The sequence below is a fragment of the Furipterus horrens genome, unplaced genomic scaffold (assembly GCF_987537825.1).
Source record: "Furipterus horrens unplaced genomic scaffold, mFurHor1.1.pri manual_scaffold_8, whole genome shotgun sequence".
NCBI lineage: Eukaryota > Metazoa > Chordata > Mammalia > Chiroptera > Furipteridae > Furipterus > Furipterus horrens.
This window is the reverse complement of record NW_028327178.1, coordinates 41,468,414-41,488,423: the sequence shown is the minus strand read 5'-3', so window position 1 is coordinate 41,488,423 and position 20,010 is coordinate 41,468,414. Positions and strand designations below refer to the sequence as shown.

The 20,010-nt window shown below is 40.7% G+C and overlaps 2 protein-coding genes across 2 annotated transcripts in view; one reads left to right on the top strand and one right to left on the bottom strand.

The window, feature by feature from the left end:
- ENOSF1 (enolase superfamily member 1) overlaps positions 1–2,143 on the top strand; it is a 34,969-nt gene extending 32,826 nt beyond the window's left edge. The window contains 2 exon segments of the mRNA XM_090285133.1: positions 1,433–1,514; positions 2,032–2,143. Of these exon segments, the coding sequence (XP_090141259.1) occupies positions 1,433–1,514; positions 2,032–2,133 (184 nt within the window). The 3' untranslated portion in view covers positions 2,134–2,143.
- A 766-nt stretch (positions 2,144–2,909) lies between these two features.
- Positions 2,910–11,663, bottom strand: TYMS (thymidylate synthetase). Its single transcript, XM_090285760.1, has 7 exons — positions 11,357–11,663; positions 9,595–9,668; positions 8,471–8,645; positions 6,077–6,178; positions 5,179–5,354; positions 4,756–4,827; positions 2,910–3,564 (listed from the first exon to the last, which is right to left on the bottom strand). The coding sequence occupies exons 1-7, from the start codon at positions 11,556–11,558 to the stop codon at positions 3,427–3,429; spliced, it is 939 nt and encodes a 312-aa protein (XP_090141886.1). The 5' UTR covers positions 11,559–11,663; the 3' UTR covers positions 2,910–3,426.
- Between the last annotated feature and the right edge of the window lie 8,347 nt (positions 11,664–20,010).

Here is a 20,010-nt window from a genome sequence, read left to right as displayed (position 1 = left end):
GCGTCTTCCCTGATTTGGTCACATCATTACTATTTAGTTCCATCTGACTTCCCAACATGCCCCAGGTAAGCTTTACATTAAGACAATCTCCTTCTAGTCATCTGTACTATGTAGATTTATTATGCTTTCTTCCTGGAATTAAATGTCGTATCACAGGAAGATCACTAGACGTATAGAGTGAAAACATGGAAACATGTGTGGGAAAGGAAAACACCAAATTCAGGATTGTGAGAGAGAAATGTCAGGGTATATAGTGGGCTTCAACAATAAAGTACTGGTTTCTTTCCTAAGTTAGGTAATGAGCAGGTACATGCTGCCTTTTAATATGTCAGAAGTATTTTAAACTATTAAAAAAAAAATCCAGAAGGACTCATGGACAGGGACAACAGTGTGGTCATTGCTGGGGGGAGGGGTGTATAAGAGGACTAAATGGTAATGGGAAAAAAAAAAAAGAGTAAATTTAAAAAATTCCTAAGTTATTCTAATTTTGCCCCTCGTTTCAGTTCCTGAAGGTAGGACCAAGGGGCGGGATGGGGGGCGGGGAGGGGCGTTTCCAACGAACCTTAAAGGTTTTGCAGGTCTTGAGGGATGAGAGAAAAAGGGTCAGCCCTGAGCCACCGTGTACTATGACCCCAAAGAAGTGGGTGAAAGTGCCTCATGCCACTCTCCTGAAAGTTGAGCTCACTGCTCAGGAATGTCACTGTGCAAATAGCCACAGACACTGTGTGCTGTCACACCATAACACCTCTGCTTTGTAATTTTCTGTGTGAACACTGTTCTCTGTTTCCTCTTCAAGGCCCCACTGTCTCTCCCATGGGGCTGGTTCTTCATCGGGTCTCTATAGATTACAAGTAGCAAACAGTACAGCCGATGACTTAGTCTGTATGTACCCTGAAACCATGAGGCCTCTTGCCAATTCCTTTGTGTATCACCTGCACAGAGCACATGCCTGCCCCTCACAGCAGCTGTTCCATTAGCTGATGACTAAGGTTAGGCAGCAGAGTTAGGCCACTTACTCCAGGTCACAAAGCTAGAAAGTGGCCAAGACCAAATTTGAACAGATTGGTCTGATCCTAAAACCTATGCTCTTATAAATCGTGTGTATAGCTGGAAAGAATCCATTCATCTAACTTTTGGCTAAAGTCACCCAAATAATTCCAGATCCTTATGGAGTCTAAATTGATTCCTTTTGGGGGTCACAAAACCTTTATTAAAACAGACTTCATGGTTCAATACATCCAAGCCTCCACACTGCTTTATTTCATAGAGGACAAGAACCTGAGGCACAGAGGTTGAGGGAAACGTGGTTACCAGCCAAGCCTTGACCAAGTCTCCCCTTTCTTCACTGTGGCACTGCCCCTTCTGCTATAACAGTTGGCACCAAGTGAGTTAACTTCAGGCATCATTGCCCCACCTGATTCCTTCCTCCCAGGATGTGTGAATATGTCGACCACCTTCATGAACATTTCAAGTATCCTGTGATAATCAAGAATGCTTCCTACATGCCTCCAAAGGTGAGCTTGGGCAGGAAGGCCTCCCCGAGGAAGCCCCTGCTGTACTGATTCTCAGGAGCTAGACCTTGGAGCACAAAGCTTTGACTCCGTAGTTTATTTTCCTACCTAGAAACAAATTGCTCTTTAGTTCATCAACATCAGATTCCCAAGGCCTGCAGCTCAGGGTTTGCAGGTGAAATAGCAACTGACGAGGCTTCTCTAATGCCAGCCTTCCTCACCTTAAAACGTGTACTTGTTGTGCAAAAAAGGAAAGAAAACCTGGCACCAACTAGCAGGTTAGTCAGCTGACAAGTTTTGACTCAATTGTGTTATCTGGGCCATTTATTAACATTTTTAAGAGAGCAGGCCTCATTTTCACAAACAAAGGTTGACCTATCAGAGGAAATTTGATTAAAAATATTAATTCAGTTGCCTCTGACTTAGATTTAAAAGCATTTCTAGGAGCAGGAGAAATACATAAATGTTTTTTGTTCCAGGTGGTTATTAGCACTGCTCCATTTTTCTTTTTGTCTGATAGGAAGCTGGTTATTCCACAGAAATGAAGGAGGAATCTGTAAAGAAACACCAGTACCCAGATGATGAAGTCTGGAAGAAACTCCTTGCTGCTCAAGGGAATTAAATGTTCAGCCCTTACACCCATTTCTTTTTTAAGTGAAAGGGCTTAAAATTTCTTGGGTATGGTTTTACAAAAATTGGGAAATAAAATCATCCTACCAATGAAAACAAATTCAGCTGAAAATCATATTAATCTTAGGCATCAGCTAAGTAATTATTATCACTTCTTTTAGAATATAAGCATACACTCTCTTACTTAATCCTTACACAAATTTAGATTTAACTAACTTGAAGTCCCGGAATATGTTCTTATAAGATTTCTATCAAATGCTGGTATCCAGACATTAAACTATACTATGAAAATAAGAGACATGTTGCATAATTTGTTGGAACGATTCCTTATTCTATTTAACATTTGTCAAAAATTAGCAGAATAAAAATAGTTCTGCAGCACTGTGGGGTATCTGGTCTGCAACAAAGATAAAAAGAGTCCACTGAAGTGGTATAGCATCTCTTTCCAGCTCAGTCTAAGCACATTACCGAATTCATATCATACTGAAACCAGTGAGAGCAAAGTGCTATTTCATAGACTATTTTTTATAACCCTTAAAAAAAAAATCCTTAATCCTAAACAATTTTAATAATAAATGTAGCTAGAATTAGATAAATCATAGAAAAAATGGAAAAATATAGTTTAGCCAGCATTTCTAAAATCTGTGCTAACCTTATTAGCAGCATCCAAACAAGAATAGAGCATGTTTATTTAGGAGGGTTCAGGTCATCTGTTTTAGGCGGGAACTATGCAGAATGACAATACAGAATTAAAGACAAAAACCTAGATGCATGCAGAACACTTCTTTATTATAACAATATGTAAAAGAAACAAAACTTCATATGTTTATAACTGTATCAACTATACATTATCATGACTGATGTTATTTAGCTTGCTCAAATTTCAGGGAAGAGCTTATAAGTCTTGAAATTCATTAACCTTTATACAAACATGGGATTGAAATGCATGTACATGTTTTTGTTAAGAGTATATAAATTAAAAACAAAAAAAGAGTATATAAATTTTTACTCTCCTCGCTTTATTCAGTCTCAGCATTTTCATATGTCCTCACTGAGTTGTTAACCAAACTCAAGGCCTTTTATTACTAAAAGAACCAGCACAGTTATATCTGCCAGTGGCAACAGCCTTAAGTTTATGAATAATAACTGACAGGTTAGCAACTGATTTTTGATCTAGTTCCTTCTTACTTTAGAGCAAAAAGAACTTTCATTTATGAATCTAAACTAACCATTAATACATAAAAGGACTAACAGTATCCTTCAAACAACTCCTTTAAAAGCACTCTTAAACAGCCATTTCCATTTTAATAGTTGGATGAGGACTGTACCCTTCAATCTCAAAGTCTTCGGCCCTGAAGTCATTGATTGTCTCAACTTTTCGAAGGATTTTGAGCTTCGGGAAAGGCCTTGGTTCTCTCTGAAGCTAAAAACATAAAGTTGGAGGTGGATATGGGGTTGAAAAAGGGGGACAATAAAAATAAAGTTAAAAAGAAAAAAAAGAATCATCTAAAAAAAAGATAAAAACAATGTAAGACCATTATTTTGCTATATCTGTACTTTAATTCTGCTCCCCATGTCCCTTCATGAAATAAGTACACAGTATTGTATCAACAATATTATTCTACAGGGGTGTAACACTGTAGATACCTTTTCCCTGGTTATGCAGTTCCGTCGGAGCATAACTAACCGATGCTCTCACACACATGGAGAGTGGAGTGTACTTTGTGGGATCATTTAGTGTCAGGAGCCTGATGGCTCACCAAGTATAAGTTCTCATGATTGATTGCTCTTGGTAAGTTTATTAAGGACGGGACACAATCTTTTACTTTGTATCTGTAATTCATAGTAGGCACTCGCAATGGTTACATGAGTCCCATAATCCCCATTCCAACTGTCCCTGGCAGAAAGGGCAAGGAAAGATGACATCTGTTGACAGTTAACAGAAAGGGATGCACACTGGCGATGAGGATGTTGACACAGGTCATGACTTCTGTCTAGCATGACAGGAACAGCCAGCCAGAGAGAAGCATCTGGGTAAGCCTTGAAGTCACCCTCCATGGCAAAGTAGACAAATTTCCTCAAAAGAGAAACTTTCCAAGCCTGGACCTAATCCGGAAGGGCCTAAATGGTTTTTGGTTTTTAAGTTTAATTCCTGGGGCTCTATGCACAGACATTCGTATACTTTTGTTGCCATTTCAAATCATTTGTTGGCTTCTATAATTTATGGATTTGAACAGATTTTCCAAAGTTCAGGCACCTACATACTGTATTTAGCATACACTTAACACAAACATTTGCATTTAAATTCTTCAAGTAAAAATAGGAGTTGAAATGCCACCCTCTGGGAAGGTCCCAAATTCCCTGGTCTGAACGTGGCTCTCCCCTTCCAATACTGGTACTTAGTCCCCCACGGTACCTGTCACATTGCTGAGACATGTGTCTGCCTTGTCTCTGCCCACCCACCCCTAAACTGAAGCCCTGCAGTCAAAGCAGGTCACCTTATCTCTGTCATAGCACTGAGAAGAATGCCAATTATAGGAGGGATGTTCTATAAAGCAACCTTTTATCAATAGACAGGACCAATCTTCAAAGTGTGATAGATAACAATTCTTACTTGCATCTTCAGCGGCTCAATATGATTCAGGTAAATGTGTGCATCTCCCAAAGTGTGTACAAAGTCACCTGGCTGAATTGCACAGGAAGAAACAAAATAGTAAGTGTCTCAGTTTTAATCCCTTTACAACACATTATTTAAAAACACATTACGTACAGGATGTAGACATCTCAAAGCTTTTCAGAAAATAAAGAATTTAACCAGTGTCGCTTTTAAGAAGTTAATTCATAAAAGTTATCTTGTATTATAAAAAACCTCTATAAACCTGTTGGTATAGACCACAAGGACAGGAAAGTTCCATGGAAAATCACAAAGTGAGTCAGTTCATTTCTAATCAAATTCTGTGCAGTTTTTTTCATGTTAAAGAATCTAAGAGCTCAGCACTCTAAGCAAGCAACAACTTCCTTCCTAAGAGCAGCCCACCTTTAGGCCCGTGATGTGTGCGATCATGTAGGTGAGCAGGGAGTAGCTGGCAATGTTGAAGGGCACGCCCAGGCCCATGTCTGCTGACCTCTGGTACAGCTGGCAGGACAGTTCGCCGTTCACCACATAGAACTGGCAAAGGGCATGGCATGGAGGTAGGGCCATGAGAGGAAGATCTGAGGAACAGCACAGACAAAAATAAGGAGGGGTGGTGGTTTTAAAGAACACAACTATAGCATAGTAAAACAGGAGTGACACACAAGCCTACTCTTAAGATGGAGGTCATGAGAAAGAGCCACTGGGACACAGTGACCCCCCCCTGACCAACACCTTCCCCTCATGGCAAAAGCAGACCATTCCAGTCCCAGGAATGGCACAACCCTGACAGAGACCTGTCCATTAACAGGAGCCTTCTGCGATGTACGTTTACAACTGAAGCAACGCTCTCCCATCCGAGCTGAACTTAACTATTTGTGCTACCTTCACAGGAAGAATGAATTCATTTGCAGGGGCCACAGGAAACTGGGGTCTCAGGCACACCCTCCTGTACTCCAAGTCTCTATTACATATGTAGATATTCCACTCTGAGTCTTCATTACACCATGGTAGATTTTAATTTTAAAATACTGTTGTTAAAAATGTTAATATTGAGGTAAAGGGATCTGAAACTTCATCTGCCCCAATTTAAAATGTTAAAATTGCACATGTATTTTTATAGGCCATCTAAAGGTGAAAATGGGGCCAAGTGTGACTTGCCCAGGGTCACCCAAGCAGCCATGGGGCTGAGTCAGTTCCCAAGGCCTGCCTTCCACTAGAGGCCTGTGCACAAGGCCACATTGCTTCCCTTTGTGCTGATCATACAGCCAGGACACGAGAGGATGACTGCTATGCTTTCAACCTTTTGGATTCCAAGCACACAGGATGATTCTTCTGTCATTAGGGTCGGTTCTGATCGTGTCAATCACCTTTTGCAGCTGGTCTACTCCCTGACCTGAATAATCTGTAAAATTATCAAAAAGAGAGAAAAGGTGCACATGTTAATCACAGCATCTTGTGAGATGGCCTTACAGGTCACCTATCACACTGTCCTTCCACAGCTCCCCTTGGGTCATAGTTACAAGAAATCCAACACACTCTAGAAATTTCTCAGATACTGCTTGGTTTTGTTGAGTTCAAGGCCTGGTCTAGACTCTTAGGTCTGTTCTCTGGAGCCGTAACAAAGTCAATTTTCTTTTCTTTATAAAAGTCCTTTAAATATTTGGTTGGCCATGGTGTCACCTCCTCCTTCTCCCCAATTGCAACAGGACTTAGTCTCTATACCCATTCTTGTCATGCTTCACTGACATGATTTTGCTTATCTATGTCCCACAGAAAGTACTAGGTCTTAAATAGAATATACAATTTCACACATATTAACAACTAACAGAGGACTGGGGATTCCTTTCATGACCTGGACAGTATCCTTCCAACACTTCCACCTGAAATTATAATTTAGCAGGTATATGCCTAGTCATCTGTAAATATCAGGAGACCTCTATAATTATTTTACCACTTCTGTGCTTTCCTCCCATTTCTGGCCTCTGGATGTGAATTCCTTGCCTGCCTTCTGAAATGGAACTGGAAGCTGAGAAGTGCAGGATTTCACATTCTCCTCTGTTTAAAATTCCATTATTGGTGTCACACTATGTTCTAGTCCAGCAGTTCTTAATTTTTTGGAGGAAGCCTGTCACAATCAGTTCCAGAAAAGGTAGTATATCAAAGGTTTTTAAAAAGAACTGTGATGGAACAGTTCTGTATCTTGATCGTGGTGGTGGTTACACACCACAGGCTCAAACTGCACACCCACACGTGCTAATGAATACACATAAAACTGGAGAAATCTGGTAAGCTCGTGTGGATTTTGCCAATGTCAATTTATACAAGATATTACCTTTGCAGTAAACTGGGTAAAGGGTACAGGGACCTGTCTATACTTGAACCTCTGTTTAAAGATTAAAATTCAAAATCAACAAAAAGGACAAACACTCCTATTGAAGTCCAAAAGCTGAGCATTCATACAACTTTAAACTAAGGACATGATTTTATTAGGCCCGCTTAAGCAACAATAAAGAATTGAACACTAGGTAGGATTTAAGGCACAATTAAGGCAGGGGAGTAGCTTCACATCCTGAGGATGTCCTAGGACAGAGGTCGCAGGCCATTCACCTGCAGAAATAGTTTGGCCCACACAACACTATAAAAAAATGGTGGTAAAGTTTACATAATGTTAAATGTACCATTTTTACCATTTTTAAGCTTGCAATCAGTGGCACAAGTACATTCCCACTGTTGTGAAACCATTACCAGCATCCACCTCCAGATTTTTTTCATCTTCCTAAACTGAAACTCCATACCTATTAAACATTAGCGCCCCACTCCCCCTCTCCCTCGCCCCTGCAACCACCACTCTATCTTTGAGAATTATGCCTACTGCAGGTCTGCACATCACTTTAAAACTTAATGAAGTTGCCAACATTCAAAAGATCTAAAGATTGCATATAAAATGTGTATTTTAGGCTTTAATTGAAGAATTCTGACAATGTCAGGCTGACATCTCTCTAGCTGGCTGGAGGTGAGATGTGACTGCCCCCTTTAGATGAGACTAATGCTCTCCAGGTGGCAGGTCTCTGCCCAGCCAGCAAACTGTTACTTCCTGCACGCAACTATGTATACACACACACACAAACACCGAGAGACACATTTGCTTTTGTAACCTCTGACTCTCCGACTTAAGGATAAGTAGGACAGAGGAACAAAGGACTAGGGCTGGACTCAGCAAGTGACACCCCAAGTGACAGGGGAAGGTGGACATCCAGCAGGGAGATGGTTCATCTTCCCCCACCCATCAGGGTGGAGAGGAGAGGGTGACACTGTAAATGAGCTATCACACTAGTGCCACCTATAGTGTGATGGATGGTTTAGTCTTGAAAATAAGAGGAAGATCAAAGCCTCTGAAAGGCAATCTCTGGGTGTTTAGTGCCCCCGATGAACTTCCAACCTTAGCCCCCAACACGGCAACCAATGGTGTCACTATCTGCTAATGAAAAGATATGGAAAGTGCCAAGCACCCAGTAATGCTAATCACCGAGTATGATCTGACTTCCATGAGGTGTAGTTGTGGCTCTTGAACCTGAAACAGCCTCTCACAAGGTAAAAGTTATATATCTGCTCCCCAGACATTGGCTTCTTATCCCCCACACTTCACTTGAAACCATGGAGTGATCAAAACACTGAAGCAGCACTGTCTCCTCACCTGAATCCATATCTTTGTATTCTGCCCCAAAATGCCTCCACTGAAAGCCATAAACTGGGCCTAAATCCCCCTCTTTTCTGCTAGAGAATCCCAGGCTGTCTAGGAAGGCACGGGACCCATTGGCATCCCAGATTTTCACTCCCTTGGATGATAGTTCTTTAGCATTTGTGGATCCCTGGAAGAGATGGGAGAACAAAGAAGGTGAATTCACTCACTCAGCAGACTTTGGAATCACTGGGGCTCATCCACCAAGAGCCCCCACCAAGTCGCCAACAGGCATTCAATATGTCCCTGCACAGCCTGTCCTATCTTTGTTTGTTTTAATCCTCACCTGAGGATATGTTTATTGATTTGAGAGAAAGAGAAACATTAATTGGTTGCTTCCCAAATATACCCCTATCAGGGATGAAACCCACAACCCAACTATGTGCCATGACCAGAAATCGAACCGCAACCTTCTGGTGTACTGGATGCTGCTCCAACCAACTGAGCCACCTGAGCAGCCTGTCCTAAAGTTAAGCAGACTGGTCCCAGTCCAAATTTGGAGGGCTTCCAGGTAAGTCTAATACCTTCTCTGGAACTCCTCTCAAAACTTCCTTCCTGTTCCCCTCAACTAACTGTTCTAGACTACATACCTGAAAGTCCTTTAATTATTCCCACACCATCTAGTATTGTTTCTTAACCAAATGTGTCCTGTGTCCAAGTGTGATACCTGAAATGAATTTAATGCTTCGTGTGCAATCTGTTGGTAGTAACTTAGGTATGGTATATAGAATATTTCTACTGATTGGCCTTATCAGCACTAGCTTTTCTCACAAATGGGTATTATATATCTTATATGTGCCATTATCAAGTTATGTTTACCTCAACCTATACTTGCATAGTTAAGGTATTGTTGATTTGTTTTTGTCAAGTACAAGCCTCACGTTTATTTCTCTTATATTTCATTTTATTAGATTTGGCCCTTGTCATCCTAACCTGTATCCTGATTGTGTTCCTAGGTCAAGGACAGACATCCACTGGCTTCTGGTGTCTTCGGGTTTGATGTGCCATAATGGGTATAAACAAGAACATGGTGCCACACAACCTGGGCTCTGGGCCTGCCCTCTCACTTCCCTTTGTACCTTGATAAACCACAGCAACTCCTCCAAAATACCCTTCCAGAACACACGTTTGGTTGTCAGCAGAGGAAATTCATCTGAAAAACAATTTGCCATATAATTTCAAGATGGGAAAACAACACATGCCACCCACCTTCCTCTGTCAAAGAAAACTTCCCCAGGATGTTAGGCCCTGGAGTGACCATAGGAGCAACTGGAAAACTGTGACTCCTCCCAAGTGGGAGCCCTGGATCAAGGTGGAGCTCGCAGGCTGCAGTGCAAGTCAGTGACTAAGACGGTGCCCTTGGGCCTTGTACCCACCAGACACAGAAGTTCCACACAGTGAGATAGGGACAGGGAAAGAATGACCATCCACTACCCTGTTAACGAGACTCCTTCACAGACATATGAAGACAACATACAAAGTGTGCCCTCGGACAAAGCCTGAAGGCTCCCAGGGCTATTCCATCATTAGCCTGCCAAGAAAAACTTGCTCAGGATAGTATATATCACACTGGTCAAAACTGAAGAATAGTTTTTAAAGATTTGCAAAACAAATTAACCTCTATGTTTTAAGTGTACCAAAAATAGTAACTGTTTAAACACCTTATATACATGATTTTATTTAATCTTCAAAACAACCCTCCCTGAGGCACCTTTATGATCTCCATTTTACAGATACCAGGAGGGAATACAGAAGTTTGCATCAAGAAATTGTAATAGCATATCTCTATTCAGTTGTATAGTTTATATCCATGTAACAAGGATATTTTCAAAGTACCTACTTTTATCATTATTGCCTGAACATTATTTCCATTTCAAGTATATGGAGAAGCTGAAGACCAGAGTGGTTAAGTAACTTGCCTAAGGTCTAAGAAGAGGAGCTGGAGTAAAAACTAGGTCTGTGGCTCACTGAAGGCCAATGCTCTTGGAGCTGTGGGAAGGTGGATCCCTCTGCTCAAAACTCCCAAAGCTGTCCAAGGCAGATTAGATATTTTCCACTGCAGCCGGGAATTTTCCATTCTCTAGAATGAGTGTAGGGTGCAGGGCTTCGCACCTGACCACAGCAACTCTGCTTTACCAATAGTGAGTGTCCCTCTCAAAACCACCCTCCACATCAGTGTCAAAGATGTACGTCCATGCACACTCCCACCTCGCCACTTTGTCTCCTGAAAGCCTGGCGCTAGCAACCGTCAAGAGACCCTTCTTCCCAGGGGCCACCCTGTTTTAAAGGAAAAAACGAATAGGAACTTCTACTCAGACCATCGAGTTCCTGTTTCCAGATTTAAGAGGAAAACTGGTTCGTGGGACTGGATGGGAAAACTGTCGGGAACCCCAAGTTCCCGCCCCTGCCTCTCAGTTCACTCCTCTTCCCGCCGTCGTTGCCGTCCACAAAAATTGGCTCCAATTTGGAAGAACTTTGCGAAGAGGAAGGGCCAACCCTAGAGAGGAGGGGCGATAACCGGGACACCTAGCCAAGCCCTTGGTCAAGCCCAGGAAGATCCTCTCCCACTCTAGTTCGGGCAAACACTACAGGGCCTTACCCGCTTTAGGGGAGACAACATCACGAGGTTAAGGGCCTGCGTGGTTTTACCCCCCAGCTCTGTCCCTTTTGTCCGTGTGACCCTACGCAGCTCAGTTCGCTAACGCAAGCCTCAGTTGCGGCGTCTGTGAAGTTAGGACTAATCCTAGACCGCACGCCCGGCCTCTCCCGAGCGCTTTCCTAGCTGAAGCTCCAAGCCCATCAAGGCGCCCGCCCGCCGGCCCCTGGCGAGACCGCTGTCACCTCTCAGGCTGTAGCGCGCCTGCATGCCGAACACCGACAGGGTGCCAGTGCCGGTGCGGTCATCCTTTCGGAAGCCACAGCGGAGGATGTGCTCAATCTGCCCCAGGTACTGCAGCTCCCCGTGGGGCTGCGGCCTGGAGCCCAGCTCCTGTGAGGTGGGCGGCGACGGTGGGGGCGGCAGCTCGGAGCCGGTAGCTGGCATGTCGCGGAAGCAGCTGCAGGGACCCGGACCACGGTGGGCAGAGCGGCCAGACCTCTTCCGAGCGCTTTTCCCGCCGCCGCTCTGGCGACTCCGCCCCTTCCTGCTTGGTGACGTAGAGTCCGCTCGGACCCCGCCGGATCTCCCGCCTCCGCCTCCGTGCGTCCCCTGAGCGCGCGGACCCCAGAGTGCGGCGGGGCGCGGGGGCGCACAAGGCTCGGAGGAAAGCGCAAGCCTCCCGAAAGGACGCGTTTAGCCCGTATTGAAAGTTGAGAACTTGCAGCCGAGAAAGCAGTCCTAAAGCCTACATCTTGGCACATTGGCTTCTGAGAAAGACCTCTCTAGTTGGAAAGTTTCGGGGTTGACCACGGCATTCACTGATTAAAGGGAGCTCGGACACGCCAAGTATTGGTAAAATACACAAATAAAAGCTGGTTATTTGAGCTACGTTTTCTTATAACTGAGGGAGCATGCTAACAGGAGGTTTGCATTTTCATTTAGTCCCCAACCTCACTGAAGGCTGCAGCTGGAGCAAATGGAATAAGGCAGCTTTTTACATGATTGATGAGACCCAGACATTTTCAAGTTTTTAATACAAAAATTTCAGTTTTAGTGAACTGTATAATATAAATGCTGGTGGGTGGGACCTATTTGATAATAAGTTTAAAATGTATTAATACAAAAGTACACACAACACAGCATTTTGAATCAAGTGTTCATTGAGCACATAGTAGATGCTCAATAATATATGGGGTTATGAAGAATAAGGTGTGGGCTCTGATAAATCTTATTTCTCGCCATTCAGTAAAGCCAATGTTTTCTTTTGTAGTCTCAAGTTTATTGTCTGTGCAAATGTTACTGGACCTTGAGTGCCAGGTTCTCAACGCCATTGAAATAAGCGCTGAACTCAGTACAAGATCAAGCAGTTAGTTTATTGAAAAGAGTTTGTGCACAAGGGAGTCTACCAGAAAAGAGAAGCTGAGGTCCCCACAGGGTTCTTGTGAATGGCTTACACGGGGCCTTTGGGGTGGGTGTAGGGGCTTGGGAATGAGGATGAGGTCAGTTGTTCCAAGATGGACAACAGGCAGCTGGTGATCCTGGGGTAGTCACAAGATGTTTTCCATGGTCAGTGGACCACCCAAAGGGCCTGTTAGATAATGCTTAGGTAACCATTCTGGTTATCATTAAATTGACAAAACAACTATTTTGCAGAACAAGATGTTAAGAAAGATGTCATCATTATATATTCTTTCCTTTAAAGATGTGATTAGGTTAATTTTAACCATGGAATTTTATTGAAAGCAAGGAATCATAGTCAGGCTTCTAAGATGGAGTTCTTTTAATCAAGATGGAAGTCCAGTGAGTGTTATCCCTATATTGTCTCACAAGTTTCTGGACTCCTTCTGCTAAAATGCGCCTCTCAAACTCAACGTTAACATTTTTGTAACAGGAAAACAGATTCTGGGAAGAGGTAATATTTTTCACATTCAGCTCTGACTAATCTGTTCAGCAAAAACTGCTGCATTCCTGTATGTGGCACAAAGGCTACACAACATAAATCGAATCCCAAAGACAATTTCCAATATGTGGCCATTTAGGTTAATTGGGGGGAGGGAGGCCTAAGAACAGACTAGGAAGCGTTTCAGGGAACATTTCACAAGCCTCATAGTTGGAAAGCCCATGTTTTGCTCTTTGGTTGTATGAGTGCTCACAAAAGGTCACAGTACACTGAAATGCACTGGCTTACAGGATAGCAGATATTTTCAATGTATTTAACCCATCACTATACTAGGTTGGCCTTTCCTAGGTTAACATAGATTAATTCTACCCCTCCCCGGCACACTCACCACACCCACCACATAATAGTTTTAAAATAATACCTGTGCCTCTGTTGGAAATAATGTGCCTCCGGTGTTGTGTTGTACTGTTTGGATAAGGCAGGAGGCAGTGGGCTGTCTCCAGATGTGTGGGCATTCTTTTTGATGAAGGGACATTCTTGGTCAGAAAAATCTAAACTCAGAAAACTGGCTTTATAGGGGAATGGGGACTCATGTCTGCACTAGCTTGAGAGTGCCCCTGGGTGTAAGAAGCTAAAATGCTACACAAAGGTGCAGCCCTGGTGGGCCAGAAACTGCAGAGCTCTTGGCTGTATGAGATTGCCCTGCATAGTATTGCAAGGTTTCAACGTGCCTGTGGAAAGCCAACTAAATGCAAGTATTCCCCTAACCCCACACTGACCAAAAAGTATCTCCACGTATTTCCAACCATGGGAGGATTCCAGGCTGAAAGTATCACAGATTACCCAGTTACAAGTTACCTTCTGTGTCTATTTTCCTTTTGTTATTTTGAGCTGAGTTTAATTTTTCCAGCAGAATATCAATTGCACCCCAAGGTTAATCTCAAGACACAAGAGTAGGCTCCCCTGCTCACAAGGAGATTCTTCTTCCACTGTGGTACTTGGAGGATCTTTGTTTGATGATAATACCTTTCCTGGTAGCTACTCCATATATGTAGGATAGAATGTATGATCTCAGGCAGCATATCACTCATTCATTTATTCATCCAACAAGCATATCAAGTGCCTACCACCTGTCAACAAACAGCAGATGAGGGCCCTGATTTCACAGAACTGATATCTAGCAGAGAGGAACAATGTATAAGTATCCGCGTAAGACACTTGCAGATAGTGACAAGTACTATGATGATTTCTAACTGTGAAAGGGCTTCAGGGGGTACAGAGGGACCACTTTAGATCTCATCATCAGACAAGACCTTCCTGAGGAGGTCACCTTTGTGCTGAGGCCTGAATAGTGAGAAGGGGCCAGCAGGGGAAGATCAGGAGAAAGAGCATTCCAACCTGGAGTGCATTGTGTCAGCAGATTTCCCAACACTTAGGAAAATAAAAATGAAAAATAAGGGTGGTATTGATGCTATATCATTCTAGGAAGGAATAATAATTATTAACTTATTAAGGGAAAAGCTCTTCCTTTTCATTAAAAGATCTATTTATATTAAAACTTTTACTTTTTATGTTTAATAGTCAAATAATGTATTATATAAATAATGTAATATCTTTATGTTATTTTGATCAGTTAGGTACAAATAGTAATTATAATGGTAACTCCATCCAGCACGAATATTTGATACTTAGATTTTTGTGTCCCGGGACATTTTTAATTTTTAAAATTTAAAAATATTTACATTATTGATCAATAAAAGATGTTCAAGCATAGAAATATTTACATTAGGATAAAGTTCTCTGAGGAAAGTAGAATGAAAATAAGAGTTTAAGGAGAAAATGGAATGACATAAAATTTCTTACTATTAAAGAAAAACTTGTTTGTATATTTGTTTACATGAATGATGCTGGGTATCAATTTGTCATGATATTTAGATTCCATTGGGTAGATTTTAAAGAGGGATGGAATAGTTTCATTTTTAGAATACTAATATCTTCAATGCATGGGAAAATTGAAATTTGCTATTTTTTCAACTTATCTTAAAAAATGATGTACAAAAGCATATATAATTTTTTCCAGCTCATTATAGGGTGAATCAGAAGAAAAACATTTGAATATGATTGTTCTAGAGAAATCTTCCCCTTTTCTTTACAAAACAAACTCTCAAAAATGTTGATACAATTAGGCAAAGGAAAGCAGGAAACTAACATTTTCGAGAGCCAACTAAGGAAAAATTAGGTTAAGGAAAGCAGGAAATTAACATTTTTGAAAGTCAGATACTTGATAAGAGTGTTCTTTACATAATCAAAGTTACCACTTATTGATGGTTATCATTACACTGGGGAACACAATTTTCATTGACATTTGTTTTTGACTAACTTTTGGCATCTGTATCCAAAAATGGCCCCAGTTTTTCTCTATCACTTCAACTTTTTAAGGTAAAGAATACCCTCCTTTTGTCCCCAAAATCATACAAAATGTACAAACAAAGGAAAATAAAGAAAAATTACCTGAATAAACTGTTTATTTAGAGTTATTTTATTCCTATAAAGGCTATATATTGTTACTGTAAGTTAAATTGTGTACAAGTAGTAAAGTTCTGCTACCAAACATACATAGTAAGGTATGTTATCTTTTCAAACGACAGGCTAGGAAATGCCAAAGTGAGATGCTTGAAATAGTCTCCCTCAGTTGGCAAAGCTTTAACAAATTGCTTCATGAGACCCAGTTTTATGTGCAGAGTTGAAAATATAATGATCTTTCTGTCAACAAGTGGCTCATGTAGAATGTTTGTATCACCAGGTTTGAGGTCAAACCTTGGAGGCCAATTCGACTCCACCTAATGCTTCTCATGAGCTCTGCTGTCCCACATACACAGAAAACAGGGATACTTGGTGTATACATGTTGCTGACCAAGAAGGAAGCAGACCATTTGAAGGTCAACACAGGTGATCCAATTGTGCTTGTGATATTGCAACAGATCAATGATTCTCTTTATGTCTTCATATTCTTCATGAAAACAAACTCAATGGCCAAGTGGGACTGCACCAAATAAATTGCCATTGTGGAGCAGGACACACTTCAAGCTCTGCTTTGAGCTATTCAGTTGCATTATAGATTGGAATTCCCAATTCCTCCATTAAACCATGTATCTTAGGGCAATACACAAAGCCACCATCACTTTGAAAGTATTGCAGAAATGCACTTTCTCTTGATTGAAAGTAGGACACCTTCGCTCCTTTTTCAAGCAAGTTTTTCTCATGCAGTCTTGATGCTAGGAGTTCTGAATCCTTTTTGGATAGTCCCAAATCTTATGCCAAATCATTCAACTCATGCTGATCATATCCCTTAGAAACCAAGTTATCTTCAATTTCAAAATCTTCTTCATTGCTGTCACTTAGTTCTTCACCATACTCCCGTTTTTTGGAAAAGGGTAGTTCAATGAAAACTGGCACTGGGATTTCGGCTGAATGTGGCATTGGTCATATTGCTGATGGTAGACTAGGATACTCTATTTTACACTTATCTTTCTTGTTATATACTGGCGTTTTCACTCTACAAATGTAACAGTCACTTGAATGATCTCTGGGCTCTCACCAAACCATAGGTATACCAAATGGCAATTTATCAGTATTCCCTTTGTCCACATCCATAAACTCTTGACACACTGCTTGCACACCTTGTGAGGGGCCCAAGACTTACCTTGATCACCAAGTTTTACTTTAAAATATGCAAAATAGGCTTGCCTGACAAATGTGCTCATGTTTGTCCTTTGACTGGGAATGGTGAAACTGCCACAGATATAACAAAATGAATGAGGGTTGTTTAGGCACTTACAATGATAAATAGCAGAGGCAGACATGGTCTGAAGGAAAAGAAATAAGTACATATGTAAATTAAGAAATAAATTCTGCTAACTCCTTGTATACAGACAAGAACTTGGACTACACTTCGGAATACAATTCAGTATATAGAGCGTGGCACACAACCTCTCACCACACTGTCTCATGTGTAACTGAATAGCCTAGACAAGTGTGAACCTGTCGCTGGTCTTCAAGGTCATCCCCCAGCCGTCCCCACTTGAGGGAGATTTGCTCTCAGTCAATAAGAGAGCACTAGTGCTTCCCTCGATCCAGGCTGGATCCACCCTAGAGTGGTCACATTAAGATAAGCTGTAGAGAAAAATTTGATGTAATAGAAGAAAACTAACTGCAGTTTTGAAGTCACCATGCCTATTTAAGTCTAAAACAGCTGAAAAATCGAACTCAGCAGGAATTATGTTAGAAATTGTTCCCCTGTGTTATAAATATATCCCCGATGTAATTCTTAGTGACATATACTAGCAAATAACTCTCTTATTGTTATATGGAACTAAGGTCCAAATTATGAGGTTACACAAGTGTCAGTCAAACACATCTTGTGTTTTAAGATTACAAAGGGTCCTAATATTTGAGAGGGGGGGGATAGTTATTTTTTACAAGCCAAGGGTATGGACTTGGGGGGGGATTGCTGGGGGAGGGAGATGCTGGGTGGAGGGGAGCAAAGGGGAGAAAATTGGAACTGTTGTAACAATATAATCAATAAAAAACATTTAAAAAAAAAGAAAAGGAAACTAATATTAGTAATAAACCCACTTTTTATCTCTGAAAAAGAAAATATGTGTGGCATATTGTATAGATTTTAAAAAGAGAGCACTATTGTGTTAATTTTAATGAGAAACTATACAGTACACCCATGTCCATAGCAGCATTATTCACAATGGCCAGAAGGTAGAAGCAACCCAAGTGTCCATCAAAAGATGAGTGAATAAACAAAATGTGATACACACATACAATGAAAGATTATTCAGGTTTAAAAAATAAGAGAATTCTGACACGTGTGACCACATGAATAAACCTTGAGGAAATTATGCTACATGGAATAAGCCAGTTACAAAAGGACAAATACTGTATGACTCCATTTATATGAGGTACCTAGAGTAGTCAAATGTATAGACAGAAAGTATAATGGTGGTTTCAAAGGGCTGGGAGAAGGTAGAAATGGAGAGTTATTGTTTAACTGGTAGAGTTTCAGTTTGGGAACATGAAAAAGTTGTGGAAATGGATTGTGGTGATAGCTGTACAATACTGTGAGTGTACTTAATGCCACTGAACAGGATACTTAAAATGGTTAAAACAGTAAATTTTGTTATGTATGTTTTACCAGACACATGCAAAAAAACCTTATGTGGAAGCTATAGGTCTTTACTAAACAAAGGCATAAATTACAGATTTTTTTCAAAAAGTTAATTATTATACATTAAATTCAAAAGTCTACTGAAAGGAGAATTCTTTGTTAATTAGAAGGTGGGATATGTATAGTAGAAGTGATAGAACACAAACACCTTGGTGACTTAATATTTATTATATCAATACATATAAAGAACTATTAATGTACCATGGAATACAGTAATATGTACATTTGATATTTTGAAAAGAAATATTTATTGTAACTATGTGAATAGCTATTAAACTGTCATTCAACAGAAGAGAATTAACAGTACTTCATAATATGTAATTGACATACATTCCTGCAACTACATTTATTGTATTATCCTATGTATTTTGGGATTTTCAGTCTCAGTTGAAGAGGTAAGTCTGCTTGCTGGGTATAGGATGCATCAGATCTTCTTACCTTTAAAAAAAAAAACAATACTCAAAATATTAATAAATTACTTATAGACTGAGTATATTTTTTCTTGCAATAAAAGTGCAGATGAGTAATAGAATAAATAGTGTTGGCTTTTGAAAAATTAACACATAGCAAAATAATAGAAAGTCCTTAAGGTAGGGATATTTTTTTATTCAACTTTTTATTTCCAAATTAATAACAAAATTAGTTTAGTTTATATATTCTTCCCTAAGAGCTAAAGACTTCTATTTTAACAAAGCCTAATGAACTATGTGTTCTGACCAAAACAATTAGTTGTGACTTAACAGCACTAAATTTTTATATCTTGTATGTCTCTACTGCCCACAAATGGTAGTTTTTATTTTTATTTTTTGTATGTAGAGCTCTTTGAAATCAGTTCATCTCATCCATTCATCTCCTGACTTTGAAAAGCCACAGAGAAATTCATATAGAAGCTGCCTCAGAAGAAGCACACAATGCATCACCTGTCCCCACAGTGCCACCTCACCCCACTCACTTTGCTCACTGAACCAGGGCTGGGTCCCTAACTGATTAGGAAAACTGGAATTTGAATGCAGAGAAGCTAAGTAAGTCATCTGTGGGCAATGGACTGGCAAGGATGCATAGATTGGCAGGTGTAAGGCTGTTTGGGGTGAGTGATTTTGAGCTGAGGGGTGCTGATGAAGCCAGGTGGCAAAAAGAAACAGAAGATTGGCAAAGACAGAGAGGCAGAGACAAGATGCCAGAGTTCCAACAAATAGTGGAGGAGCAGACAAGGTGTGTAGCTAGCTGCCTTGGTTCTTACAGGCCGTCCAATATTATTCCTCAACCCCACCCAAGTTCCTCTTGAGGCCCACACTCCTTGCCCTATTATAAACCCCCTCCAACCCAAGCCAGCTTCAGTCTTTCTCAACCAAATAATTTAGGGCATGATAGTACCATAACAGAGGTACAGAGAAGAAATCCTCACTCCTTAACACCTATATAGTAGTTACTGTGCAACATGCATGCTCCAAGTGCTTATATATAGTAATTCACTTAATCTCTACCCAACCTGATGAAGCAGATGCTATCAGTAGCCCCATTAAATAGATGAATAAACTTTGATACAGAAAAGTTAATTACTGACCCAAGGTTACACTGTTTCTAAATGGAGGAGCTGGGATACAAACCTAGGCAGATAACTCTAGCATTTATGCTTTTAATCACAACCCTATACAGTCCCTCAAATGCCAGTATAGGAAAGCAAATTAGATTTCAAATTGGAAAATTATTACAAAAATAAGCTGAAATGTTTTTGAAAAAAACTTTGATTCAGAAGAAAC

Bases quoted from the DNA above. Each gene is read 5' to 3' on its own strand.
- TYMS (XM_090285760.1), bottom strand. From the start codon at position 11,558: ATGCCAGCTACCGGCTCCGAGCTGCCGCCCCCACCGTCGCCGCCCACC. The intron at 8,646-9,594 runs GTACAAAGGGAA...CATCTCTTCCAG, and splicing joins AGTTGCTGTGGTTTATCAAG to GGATCCACAAATGCTAAAGA. The intron at 4,828-5,178 runs GTGGGCTGCTCT...TGTGCAATTCAG, and splicing joins CACACATCACGGGCCTAAAG to CCAGGTGACTTTGTACACAC.